We start from the raw sequence: 15077 nt of genomic DNA on the forward strand, positions 1-15077 counted from the left end.
GTTCCCAGTTGTAAGAGGTGGTGCCTTACTCCAAAGGCAAATTTAGCCACTCATCACTATTGGACAAAATAGCAAGGTCCACCAGCCATACATGAAAAAGAAGACAATTGGAATTCGTGCAATAATAACTAGTCCGAAATACTGTGTGGGCAAATTTATCCTCTCTTTATTTACACTTGTCAACATAGTAAATAGAAATTATCATGTTAATTTTAATATTTGCTTGTCAACTGTTACAAATGTTGATATAAGATGCAGGTTTCAGTGTGAGTGGAAGCAGATGTGTCATTTATATTTTATATTTTAAAACTGTTGACTGCATCTGACTGCAAGTACAAAACATAGGGGAGAGCGGGGATAGTTCGGACGCTGGGATGGTCCGGACACCCCCCATAGCTTTAATCTTTACAATGCTATCCGTTTTCTGATTGGTTATTATAATAATAAAGATCTCATCTTGTAACATGGAAAACACATGGCAGAGATAAACATTCAAATGTAGATGCAGATAAGCTTTTTTCTATTTTTGACAAAGTTCATGTAAAAAATTTCTAAAGTTAAATTGTTAAATTAATTTGGTGTTTAACAAATTTCTTTTAGGAGTAGGCTGTCACCACTTACTTCCTTCGCAAATTAATAGAAATACATTGGAAATTTATCATATTTTCATTGTAAATAAACATAATGGCTGCTTATATCAGAATTATGGGTTTGGGGTACATCCGGACACTGTCCGGAATTACCCCAGAAGTTCAGTATTTCCAAGAGTCAGATTTGATAAAAAAAAAGAATGATGACTGGCAGTTGCTGGGTATAAGAGGTTTACTGAAATTATGGGTACTGCTTTACTTCCATTAAATCAAATTCTGACAATTCTTCCGAAACCCTTATCCCGTAGCAACAAGGGAATGAGTTATTGCTTCAAATTTGGTCCGTCATTTGCGGAATAAACATTCATTATCTTTTTCGATGTAAATTTCGGATTGATGTCATACATAGAGAATAGCAAGAAGCTTTAAAGCTTTAGAATTATCAGTTAATTCCTTTTTGAATACGTTCATTTATTTTCGTCCAGCTATGTTAAAAATATGTCTCAGTTAAAGATGACATTCAGCTTTAAATTTATCACTACTGTGTTAACTTTATTGTTAAAGGAACTTTTTGAAGAAATAGAACTAAACTGTGAAAGAAATCTTTTCAATTTGCTTTTGTCCAATCGTCCTCCACTTGTCCAAAGTATCCCTCCAGGGGTGACCGGTGTCTCCCTGCTATTGGGGTAAATCCGGACATTTTACTAACACCCCCAAAAATTGGTCCAACACAAAGACTTTTATAGCTACACAGCTGTATCACTGACTGAATATAGCCAATAAGGTAATGTCTATTTTCCATTCTTAAGTTCTGAGACAAGTGCATTAGTAGTTGCATAAATGTGAAAAAACCCAAAAGTGTCCGAACCATCCCCGCTCTCCCGGAAAACATCTTATTAGCATGTCAACCGATCTATTCAGAGTGCTTTTGAGTGATATTAATTCAGATTTGTCTAAATGAGTTTTTGCAGATAATTTGTGGGAGGGGAGATATAGACTCCTTAAAATAGGCAAATCCAGATTTGTTAAAACATATATTGTACTGAAGTGCTAGAATGGTTTTAACAAAATTTCGGGAGTCAAATCAGATATCATATGTGCCCATTTACTAACTTAATTACAGAAATCTTGTTGGTTTTCATTCACCCTCATCAAAGAGTGTTACTTAATCTTCATTCAAGACACTTTTAAATTTTGTGCCCGTCCGTCTCTTTTGGAAATCCTTGAAATGACAATGGTTATTTAAACTACCAAAGAGTTTTTTTATTAGTCTTTTAAATGTTTTTACCGGAATGGCTTTCATTTATATACGTGTATTATATATGATAAATTGATCTTGACAAGGTTTAAATAAATAGCCATTTTATTCACTTTAGCAACATGTGTGTAAAATACATAATCAATAATATAAACAGTCTGTCTTTTATTCTGAAAGTTAATCCTTTAACTGGTTATATTGTATACTATTTCAAATACATAATACGGCTCCTGCATAATACAATATATTTTTTGTATGTAAGGCTTTGAGAGGCATTATATAAACCAGTGATTCTCAACCAGTGTGCCGCGAGATCTTCCTAAGTGTGCCGCAGAATTTTGAAAGGTACACTAAGAAAATGCGAAAAACCACATGATCCCAATTGAGTATGCGCTGATAAGTTCATATAGATGTGTTGTTCTTTATTTAGTTTAAGACATTCTGTTTCTATGACTAGTCTTTGTCTACGGTTGTATGCTGTCTGACTTGCCATGTTTTTATTTTGCAAAATTCAAATATTTCTCATATATATTTAGCCAGGTGTTTCTGCCTTATGTTCTTCTAATTGCAAAGGTTTTATTGAATACAAATGACATGGCATACAAATGGCGTGACAAAGGCAAATAGCCTCAGTCCCCTCAACTGAGATTGGCCCCCTACGCCTATGCTTGAGTTTCTCCCCAACAAACCCACACAAGAAATACACATCAAACAAACTTAAGCTGTAAAACAAAAAGCAGTGTTTTCATGGAAACTGTTTGGTATGACTGACTTGATAATTGTGATTCAATTTCTAATTCTTTAAAATACTCACAGGTAAATTTTCAAACCTGTCAAGACTGACAAATCTGACCAAAACAAAAGCTGTGTAGTAAAGTGTGGGTAACAAAAATGTTGTCATCGCCATAATTATTTTTCAATCTGTTTGCCAAATATGTAACGATTGTGATATCTTGAATACCAGAAAATATAATAATTTAATTTGAAAATAACTTTTTATAAAGAAGATAAAGGATGTCTAGACACTGAACTGTTGTTATGATGGTCGTTTTGCTTTCAGTATCTATCGACATGTACTTAAAGCCGTTACACTAATTAAATATGGAAATTATTGAGCAGGTGTACCTATTATTCGTTATCAATCAGAGAAATTTTCCAGAATAGGATCTACTACATAACAAATTATCAAGAAATATTTTTTGTTTTAAAGGGAATGAAAGTTTATTTTTGCTATTCCTGAAGTTTACAATATCCTCTTGCGAAACTATTGAAGATGGATTAAGAACCCTGCTACATACTCCTCTATCAGTTTTTATTTTCACATGCTCTTTAAGCAGAGGTTAGAACTCGAGTCTGACTTCAGTCGCATCAATGACCCAACTTGTCACTCGACTTGGGCTCCACAGTTGTGACGACTCACAACTTGAAAGAGCTTAGGACTCGGGCTTTGTGAAGATTTGGGACTCGACTCAACTCAGTACTAAAGTCAATGATGTGGAACTTGATTCAGACTTGAGATCCTGTGACTTCTTCCCACCTCTGTCTTTAAGTTGTACATGGGTGGACCTTGGTTTTGTCCCGTCTGAATCACTAGTCACACTTTCCTTGTCAGACTGGCAGGTAGACTTCTGATTTCTGACGACTACTCAGGATCTCTTTAAATTTAAGCTTGGCTGTTTATTTAAAATGTAGTGTATACCATTTATAAGTTGTGAATGTCAACAAGTTAAATCATGGACCTATAATATAAGGTCCATGGTTAAATCTGAAACCACACAAACTTTTGATGATTTTTTTCTTGTATTTTTTTTTTAGTGTTCACAAATGGGCAAATAATTTGACAGATTATTTATTGAGTATATCAGATACAGTAACCGGAGCTGGTTATATAGAAGCAGTAAGTATTATATTTTTAACCCCTTCTCCTATCATCTTTGTTGGTCTGGATGACCCAGTGGGAGTCCTTATTGTTTATGGTTGATCCCACTGTTAAGAGTTGACAGAACTGCTGTGGAACTGTGAATGATGATATGATATACCACGATGTGTGGGGGTGTGAGTATGTTATGCTTTAGATCATAAGGTCTGTAATTGAGTCAAGTTGCGTTGGTTTGATCACACACTTGTACATGACAAGGAGAAGAGTTACCTGTCCAACTTCATGGGCTTTCTCTGGTTTCTCCGGTTTTCTCCCACAGCTAAAGAAGTCTACATGCAAGTGAATTATCAAAATAAAATTTAACTGTATGTTAATTACTCTCTCTCTCTCTCTCTCTCTCTCTCTCTCTCTCTCTCTCCAGATTCTTTTCTCAGAACATAAGCAGTATAATACCATACAATTACTAATCAATGTTTCATGAAGGCTTCAAATTCCTAGATTTTATAAAGTATAGTCAAAACAATTCTCAGTAATTGTATTCTATATGTAATTGTGTACTGTGAAAATGCCACTGAAAAATATTATTTCTAATATACATTCTTCATAAAAAATGTCCTCAATTCCCAACACCCACTGCATCCACCTAATCAATACTGCACTTAATAGGTTTCTGGGGTTTTTTTCTTATCTGAAAATCTCTAAATTCATTACTTGATGTTTTCATTTAATTACAACAGCTGTGTATATATTTTATCTTAATCTGAACAATATATATATGTATCAATAAAAAATACAAGTGTTGTTATCTTAATGTAGCTGAATATTAAACTAAGCTGATGGAAAATTTGTTGTTTTACCTTTTAAAATTTCATCATTGCTTCATCAGTAATGTAATCTTAAAAGTCAAGATCTTTTTTTTTCTGGTGTTGAAGGCTGCAGCAAAATAAAACACCATAAAGTTAGAAATGAGTACTTCCTATCTAGTAATTTTAAAAAGGGTTAGGCCAAAATAAAGATCACATTTTTTATCATTTACCAAACCCTATAACTCGATCTTGGAATGGTTTTCTGTGTACACATTCACACTCTGACATTTCGGTATTATTTTTAACATCCTTACTCTGTAATTCAGCTAGAAAAACTTGTATATAATATAAACCCACACAAGCAAAAAAGAAATGATAATCCACAGGGGCGTACATAACGATTTTGTTTGGGTGGGGGTGGATGGTGTTTAGCAAAAATGCAACTGGCCGATGCACATACCCCTAATATGAGTGACGCAGTCAGGAGCCGAGCACCACAGGTGCAAGTTTTCTTGGGGCCAGTAGCAGATCTAGAAGCTGGGAATAGGGGGTGGGGGAGGTTCGGTTCTAATTCTTGGGCGCCATTCCACAATTCCACCCCACAATGAATGTCAACAAAATACTTGCTGTAACACTGAGCGTCCTGGTAGAACATAGATCGTATTGCCTATATAGTTGTCGCCAATCATTATCTCCCCGGAAAGCAATTTTATTTAAGTTGACATAAAGTACATGTCATATAATATGATGATTGTTATTGATTTTGTTGTTAGATTTATGTGAACCTTAGGGGCAGTGGCTATAACACTGAGCAACCTGAGAAAATTCTGAAAAATTGAATCAATATCCTGACATTTGAGGTCATTGCTGTTAGCAAATTCTTGTAAACGAGAGAACCAGAAATGGGAGTCATTGGGACAGAATCTGACGCCCCACGAAGTTTTTATATGAACTGTTCCCCCACCTAATCAAAAGTGTGGTAGCACCAATGAAACTTGCATCGCAAAATTATTTAAATAACCTAACACTGGCCAATGGATAATGCAACAAGATAATAGAGGTTGGAAATGTTATTACTTCCCAATAGAAATTTATGAATTATATACAGATTATTTCAGGCGCCAAGCCAGCTCCATATTATTAGTCCAGTGTTATAACAAGCCCCCCGAGGTCCTAGTGTAGTAACGAAATCTGTCAATACAAACTGACATAAAGTATGGCATATATTATAACATTTTACTTTTTGAATTCAGGCATGAATTGTAAAAACAATAGAAAGTAACATAACAAATATCCTGATGCTTCAATTACGTCGCTCTTTAACAATCAACATATGACAACCAATGATAAATGACATTTTCATTTTCTAACTTTTTACTGTTTTGACTGATCACGTTAATTTGATGTTTCACATTATCAAGCACACTGTCAATGGCGCAATTGGATATAAACGCAATCCAATCTATTTTCAATATCTTCGATGGAAATAGATTCCCAAAATACAATACACATAAGTGGGATATCAACAAACAACTTACAATATTTTAACACATCCACTAATGGAAGGTGTTACAATGGATTTTATGACAATGGCATAATAAAGAAAAATAAACAGAACATTTTGTTTTCAAGCTATGACATTTTGAAATCGACAAACAGTAAAAAAGAAACAGTTCTATGAGTCATTAGAAAAAATTTTGCAACGATTTTTTTTTCCTGATTATAAATATCTTCTTTAAATGCATTAGACATTGATTTATTCATATTTTTTCTCTATATTTCACTTAAAAATGCATTATGTAAGAGCTAAATCTGCCTATAGCAGGTCTTTTTGCTGGCTTCAAATGTTATAAAAATTATTATGTGGACATATATTGTTGTCAAACCGTCCGTCTGTCCGTCCACAAATTGTTTGTGGACGCTCTACAAGTCACACTTCTCATCCGATTTTGCTATAACGTGAAATATACATTTATCACCAAAAGATCACGCTTCCTGTTGATATTGGTATGTATCAGATTGAAACTTTATTGATTATGACCCCTGATTGTACGAAAAATCACGTTTTTAGTTTGTGGACACTCTAGAGGTCACAATTTTCATCTGATTTTGATGTAAGTTGAAATGCATGTTATAACCCAAAGATCTTGGTTTCTTTTGATATTCATGCATATTGGATCTTAGCTTCCAGAATCATGGCCCCTGATTGTAAGAAAAGTCCTGTTTTTAGCTTGTGGTCCCTCCAGAGGTCAAAATTATTATCCAATTAAAAAAAACTTTTGAATATATCACTGTTACACCGTAATGTCAGTTGAGTTTGAATTTCGTGAAAATTGGACCAAAACTGCCGGACATATTAGCCGCCCATTTTACACAAAAATAGTGTAATAACATGGTATATCAAGGTTGTGGACCCTCTAGAAGTTACAATTTTTATTAGATTTTGATGAAACTAAATATGTATCTTTATATCCCAAATATTAAGTCCATGTCGATATTTGTGCATTTTAGACCATAACTTCCTGGATTATGGCCCCTGATTGTATGAAAAATTGCTTTTTTTTTTAGCTTGATCTCTATCCATGTCTTGCAAAATATGGGGGTATCTTGCCTGGCAGCCGCTAGTTTTACATGACAAGCCCATAATCAACTCTCTAGCACATTGGAAGGCTGGGATATAAAGTGGATTAGACCACCCACACCATATAATCGGTTAATGTTGAAATAGACATCGCTCAATAAAAGGACAAATAATTAAGACTTCGTTTATTATCATAACTTGGCTCAGAATAAAGTAATTTGACTGAATTTTTCAATATATTCATTTTTATACACCTTGTTTTAGTTTTTAGAACCTTGTAAACCTTCAAACAACGAAAATTATAATGTCATCTGTATGAAATTGTCTATTAAATTCCCCCAATTACCTACAAAAGAATAGTTGTGACATCCCTTGTCGACTGCTCGGACGATTTAGCTGCTGTGGGCATATGTTTTGTTGCCTGGCAACCTATCTTTGATAATCAGTTTTTGAACTATTATAGCAAGAACAGTCTCCTCTTTAAGTAAATCTTACATAATACATCTGTAAGTTATCTTTGGTCGCACCTGCATGACTTGATGTTTTTCCTTTTCTTGTCCTGCATTTTGGAAAGAGAGAGAGAGAGAAGAGAGAGAGAGAGAGAGAGAGAGAGAGAGAGAGAAAGAGAGAGTGTTTAAGTCCAAACTAGGTCATTTCAGGACTAATAAATAGTTTGCTTGTGCATAGTATTCTGTAGCAGTGAGAGGAAACCGGAGGACCCGGAGAAAACCCACAACGGTAGACAGGCAACCCTACGCCTTGTCATGTTCAAAGGTGGGGTATCGAAACAACGACACAATGACCGACCTAATGATTACACGTCCATGCGTTAAACCACTAGACCATTCAACCCCCTCACCATGATTGAACCCAGGACCTCCTTCTTGGTTCTTGGTGAGCTCACACCTTACTTATGGATCCACCTTTAACTTCATTCTAATTACCTCGTGGGTTTTCTCTGGGTCCTCCGGTTTATCACACTGCTAAAGACCCCTACACGCAAGGGAATTATGGAAATAAAATTGAACCATATGTTAGTCCCGAAATGACCTAGTTTGTGTAGAGTGGACGTTAAACCCCATCTCTCTCTCTCTCTCTCTCTCTCTCTCTCATTCTAATTACAAATTTCATGTGATTGCTGAATGTCTGCTATCACCAAAGTTTCAGTCCAGCAGACAATATAATATTATAGACCTAAATTTCATATTCATTTGTATGTTTTAAATGTGTTGCTCTTAGATTATGATATTAGAAACATTATTCTTCAGAAAAACCTTTATTCTGCTGTAGTTTAGACATATATTTTAAATTGATGGTTATATGTTCACTCTGTTGGTTGGGTGTCTGAATGGCCTATAAAGTGTGCACTTTACATCATAAGGTTGGTCAATCCTAATCTTGTAGGGGACAAGGGATAGGGCACACTGATCAGCAGTGAATTCTTTGCTAGGCGGCTACAATCACTGATAAGGATGACATCGATGCGACTTAATGAGCCAGAAATATTAACTTTTTTCCTGCGACAAATTAAATTCTAAAACATTTTTTTATGTATTGGAAAAATAAATAAAGGCGTTTGACGTATTTGTAGGTAAAAATTATTTCCTATTTAGTGTAAATGGGTATTAAAATGACTAAAAGGCAGCATGTCTTATGTAAACAATGAATGCACCATTCAGCCAATGATTGATGCCGCGTGCTGTGACGGCACGTGTTAAGGCAGTCATCTTTGACAGAGATATTACTCTAGACTCGTAATTCTCTGTGAAACAGATTGGGGATAGGGTTGCCTGCCCAATCTTATACTAAAGACCCCACAAGCAAGCTTATTATTGAAATAATACATGTATTTTATGTCAGTCCTAAAATTACCTGGTTTGAGTTGAATGGACATTAAACCCCATTCATCTCTCCCTCAATCTACGAAAAGATAATTCCTTTAGTTGGACCACTGGTCTATATTATTTTAATGTTTGGAAAGTCCTGTCAGTGTTCAAAGTTCTTCCTGGTGCTAAAGTTGGCTAATGGTCTTTTTACAACTTTAGCGTGGATAGATGATTTGTCTTCTAGTTAACTCGTGCAATTTACAACTCCATTTCTGACACAGAACAAACCATCAGTTCCTACCCTAAATAGATAAAATGTTAGAAAAGTGGAAGGTTTTCACTTGTTTTATTACATTCCTGCTTCCACTAATCTAAGATGATCAGACTTAATTTACCCATCTCCTGCTGTCAGATAGCGACACGTAGGAAGTTTATGGTTTATAACAAGCTCAAACAAGAGGCCACAAAAACATTGTCTCTAGAGAACCTAATCCTGTTTGTCCACGAGAAACATGATCCTAATATGCGCATTGAGCAAGAACAAGAAAAGTGTCTTGTCAGGTTTGATTTAAGTCCGAGGTCTGTCTTCAAGTGTTGAATAATCATCATGTCCACCTCAATTTGTTCGTTGGTTTATGAATCACTTTGAAAAGGTGTAATTGCTTTATGTCTTACTGCTAGTAGATCATGAAAGAGCTGGATGGTGATGAAGAAATCCACTGTATCAATTTCTTTTAAGTAGTAGCTTATGCGGGATATCTAGTTGGTGGGTGGAAGCCTCAGTGGGTCTTCCTCAGGGAAAATTGAGGTGTCAATGGTGATTTCCTGGGAAATATCTGGACCCGAATATAACCTTTTAATTTCGTCAGCTAATTATCGCAACCATCCAAAAGCTCAAATTTACACCTTTCATAGAAACACAATATTAGGTAAATTTTTATACTGTTATATAGGTTCGGGATGGGGGTGGGGGGGAATTTGCCTGGACAGTGATGCTAACCCCTACTCTTATTTCGAATTGTCAAGGGTTCTTGTACGTGTACGCCAACATGTACACGGGACCTATTTTTTTGTTCCATCCAAATAACTAGATGCTGCACTTGAACCCAGAACGTCCAGTTTAGCGAGCCAGTGCCTTACTGACTGAGTCACCAAGTAACCTGACAGTTTTGCTGACTTGTACTTTGAAATGTATTTCGTCAATATATCTTTTCCAGCCTTCAGGGGTGAGATGGTTCAATGGGTCACTCTTTAAGATGCAACCCGTATATATGTCAGAGTGCATCAAATCAGTTCTTGTTTCTAGTGATCGAGTTGCATTCTGATTTGATGAGGTTTAAATGGAAACCAGTCAAAAGACCTCAGATTTCATTAGTTCTGCAACCCAACTTTACAGAATTTCTCAGGGGAGGACCCAGGACCTCTTTGCCCCTAAGCTTTAAAAATATTATTATGAGCCATAATTCAGAATTATGATTTGATATATACTTTTTGTTAGATTTATAATTTGAATAGACTATTTAATAATTATTGCAACTTTTCTCTTCAGACACATTATTTTCTTTCTAAGAGACTAAGAGACATTAACGTCTCAATGTCATCAACAATGCCTAATGTCTTGGTATCTAATATACCTTTTCAAATTGCTTATTTAACTCAATCAGGATAATGAGTTGCTCATTCTGGTATAGTTTTCCTTTTTTAAAAGTCTACTGAGCTCTATTATTATAGTTATCTTTTGTCTAAATTGACTTAATAGAGATCGCAGAATAATTGAAGTAATTTTTGGGGAAATAATTGAATCCATCAATTTGTGCATCAGCTTTAATTTTTATAACCTGATCTCCGATGGAAATTGACAGTGCACCGTTTTGCTCTCTATTGTTAGCGGTGAACTGATACTATGTAATTGAATGTAATTGCAGCTTCCTGGTATTTTGGTAATCAATTATGTATACACTCTTAATCTCCCCCATCCATCCTTCTAAACTAGCCATCATTAATTAGCCAGTAGAGTTCCACCATTTACATCCTTTAAGAGAAGATAATTATGGAAACTACTAGGAAAAACCGGACATTAAACTGTAGAGAGATATAAGATGTCACGCTAGCAGACACTGGAGGTCATTAATAATTCTAAAGCTCAATGTTTTTTCCAGTATTGACGATTGTTTTTTTTTGCGGTTTATCCTGAACATAGCCTCCGGGAAACAATAGAGAAAAAGAAGATGATAATGACAGAAATTAGTCTCTTGTTATAAAGCGATTGAGAATATTTTGATTGATGTCTGAGGAAATTATTAACAACATTGAGAGGCGTAAGGCAATGAAATGTACTACCTTATTTCCTCTTGATGATAAACTTAAGATCTAACAATGGCGGAAAAATAGGAAATGATCAGTATCTATTTGTCTTCTGTAACATGAAAAGCAAGCGGATTCATATAGAAAGCGTCTGCTTCACAATGATTATTGATTACCGAAGAATGAAAAGGTTAATTAAGGTGATATGTACAGTCCATATAGCAGAAACTACAAAGATATGTAATCACTGAGAAAGTAGTCATACATTTTTAATATAATTACTTAACACTCTTCTTTGTCGCAGATAAATTCAAATCAAGACGCTTGTCTATAAAACGTTAATATGAAAACACTGATTGTAATCTTCAGTAAGTTGGTCTGGCATTTAGTGGAGTCCAAACTCCCTTGGACCCTGGATGATTTTTTTCTTTATTCCACAATGTATTCTAAGTATTGCTGCCCTTAAAAATTATATCAGAGAGAAGGAGAATTGGAGTTTAACGTCCACTCAACACAAACTAGGTCATTTCAAGACGAATGTGTGGTTCAATTTTATTTCAAAAATTTGCTTTGGTGTAGGGGTCTATAGCAGTGGGAGAAAACTGGGGGACCGGGAGAAAACCCGCGAGGGTGAACAGGAGACCTTATGATCTAAACCATTCAGCCACCCTACCTGCTTTTAATGATACAAGCCTTAATATATTGTTTTAATACTTAATGTATTGAGCTTTAATGTAGGGTATGCTTATGTTGTTTTTTTTCTATTTAAATTTCATTAATTTGGTTCCCATTGCTAACAAAGTTCAAGTATTACATACAGGCTGGGTTTTGCTCAATAAAATGGTCTGTTGAGTCACATTCTTATCATGTGGTGTTCAGAACAGTGAGTAGACATTTGCAGCCATTGAAAAAAAAATATATACAAAACAATTAAATATATGGTAATTGAATGACTGACGTCATAGGATCAAAAGTCGCTTGTATGACCCATGACACGACATCCCACTATAATTGGACAGCGAGGCCATCAAAAGTATAAAAAAATGAAACAAAATATAGATCTGTATTTTAATCAGATTGGTTGTTGCATTCAATCCGGTAAACTCAGGATTCAAACTAAACAAAACTTGGCTTTAATTTTAGAGAATAAAAGCACTGCATTATGCATGAATACATTGATAAAAATATTTTCCATTGTTTCAAACATGATTATGCTTTTTAAAATCTCCTTTCAAACATGAATCAGAATACAAATATAAAGTACTATATCTGTTGACCCGGCATAGCACGGCTATAGCCATGAAGCAGAAATAGCATAACTCTGAAACCAGAAGTGGTAGTCCATCACCACCAGGCCTATGTTACTCCCCTGTCTGAGTAACCCCTATACACCAAATTTCTGCCTTCGGACAGCCCTAATGTAGCCGCTAACCCTGAATAGACAGACAGACAAACAAACAACAGTCACAAATGTTAGTATAGATTAATGATTTGTTTCTGAAAATTAATTTCTTGTTGAAAGGACTAAATTATCTTATTTAAACAAAAGAAATTGGTTAAGTTTCAATGAGACAAAGATATATGTATAATAAGTTGTTTAACTAGTTTGAATTGCATAACTATCTCTTTAAAATAATTGATTAATTATCAAAACAAAATATATGTCGCTTAATTTAAATAATTATATCATTTAAATGCAATGATAAATATAAATTCTGGAGCTTGGTTAAAAAAAAAATCGAATTGTGATGTTATAGATCTATCATGTATATATACAGATCTACATGATAGATCTTTAACATCACGGCTGAAGCATTAGGAACATTAAGAACTGTTGGGAATGGTAAATTGACTGTGTATGGAGACAGACTCTAGGGATTAGTTATATATATATATACATATATATTGCTTTGACAGACGGCAAGCTTTGTAGACTATTCAAAATCATCAATAGAGACCTTGCTGCTTATTATTATAATAGATCTGTTCATTTCCATCACTGTATCATCGACGGTTCTTTTCTGTCACAGCTCTTTTGCAACGTATTGTACAATGTATATATTTTGTCACCAAATAACATGAAAGAAATTGTTTAAACTACATCGGGGTATCCAATATTTCAAAATATTTGTTCAAGATAAAACGATTGCAGCCATCATTTATTCATGGGATGTGAGTGTATCGATTGTGAAACTGGTTTCATTTAGTTAGTTAGTTTGGTATTGAATGACTAAATATATCAATGTTTTCATATCCCTATCCATTGGCAACTTGATAATAACCCATTGTTGATTTAATCTCATATTACATACTTTCTATATATTTAAACAACAGAAATTAAACGCTTTGATTGATTTTTATTTTATAAGAATTCCATTATTTATTTCAAATTGAATGCAACCTATTTCGATTTTTATATGAAGTGCCCATTTATCTATTACTCAGTTTACTCCCATAACCTATAACTCATCTTAAAACTGTACAACACAATTTTACTTTAGATTTCTTTCATCAGTCTGCTTTCCACGTAGGTGATTCATTCATAAAAAAAGTCACTCTAATGCAAATGTAATGCCAATCTGATTAAAGCACAGTGCCTTCCAGTGCTCACTCCGGGTTCCATTTTTCATCCGCCAGTTTTTCATTTTAACTTATTAACCCATATATTTTTTCCATAAAACAAAATTAATAATAATTTATCATTTTTACTTTCACTATAAATACATACATGTAATGTTACAATTTACAAATTGATAACTTAAGCAAGGATTTGAAAATTTCGATTCATCCCTATTCCTAATGCACTTAAATTTTACGCTGTCAAATTTTTTCTCTGCTGCAGACGTTTGAGGTAGACCTATTGTGGAAGTGGAATAATAACTTCTGCATCCAAGGAGGATGTAATATCATTAAATGGACGAGAGCTGATATCAGTAGCATCTATAGCCTGAAACATTTTGGTGGTGGCATATTAAAATAATCTGACATTCTTCTAATATTATCGGACATTAAAGAAGGCTGTTCTATTGTTCGCTTACGACCCATGGCATATGATTTAATAATAACTGACTTTCGTTCATTCGTTCCTGTAGTTTTACGGCCACTTCCACCAATGGGGATCTCATAGACAATACTGACTTTCAACAGCCCCAAGAATATTTATAAACTTAACTACAAAACTGGCCAACTGCAGTAAGAAAAAGATCAAACAGAAGGCATAATCCAATAATCCCAAACAAATCGAACGAGTATTGTTGGCTTAGTGCTAAATGATAAGGCCATCTCAATTTTTCATTATAGGTCACGAGATGTAAACGGGACGAGCGCTAATCCCAACCCTAACCCTAGCCAGGAAATATCACAAACTAATTTTTCATCATCCTAGGTCAGTGCTTATGTGGAGACTTAACCTCTCCCCCAAATTCTTAAACCTAACCTACAATTTCGCCAGATTGAATAATTTATTGCCAAAATTATATTTTTATCGCAATTGGTGGAAGTGGCGATCAACGGCGTGAGCATTGTTGCCTTCACTACACTAGGATCTAGATGAGTTGTTATATAACCTGCATTCTGGTTGATATTAGCGATTAGCCAATGAAATTGTTTGCCGTTGTGGTGAGTTCTTGGGTGTGGTGCATGGAACTGTGGGTAGACATTGGCAGTGAAGACAATGTAAAAGTTGTATTTCCAAATACCCACTTGAAACATGAATGCTGATTGATTGATCAAATGTCGGATGTCATAGGGTCAAAAGCCACTCGTATGACCCCTGATGTGACTTCCCACTACAACTGGTCAGATATTCATGTAGTGGAGGCCATTGAAAGTAT

At 34.8% G+C, this 15077-nt stretch overlaps 1 protein-coding gene across 1 annotated transcript in view; it reads left to right on the forward strand.

The window, feature by feature from the left end:
* LOC126827191 (voltage-dependent calcium channel subunit alpha-2/delta-3) overlaps positions 1–15077 on the forward strand; it is a 109575-nt gene that overhangs the window by 33769 nt on the left and 60729 nt on the right. Inside the window, exon 2 of the mRNA XM_056102287.1 lies at positions 3664–3745. Within this exon, the coding sequence (XP_055958262.1) occupies positions 3664–3745 (82 nt within the window). The remainder of the gene's footprint in view (positions 1–3663; positions 3746–15077) is intronic.

Source organism: Patella vulgata, chromosome 7 (assembly GCF_932274485.2).
Source record: "Patella vulgata chromosome 7, xgPatVulg1.2, whole genome shotgun sequence".
In the NCBI taxonomy this organism is placed as follows: Eukaryota; Metazoa; Mollusca; class Gastropoda; family Patellidae; genus Patella; species Patella vulgata.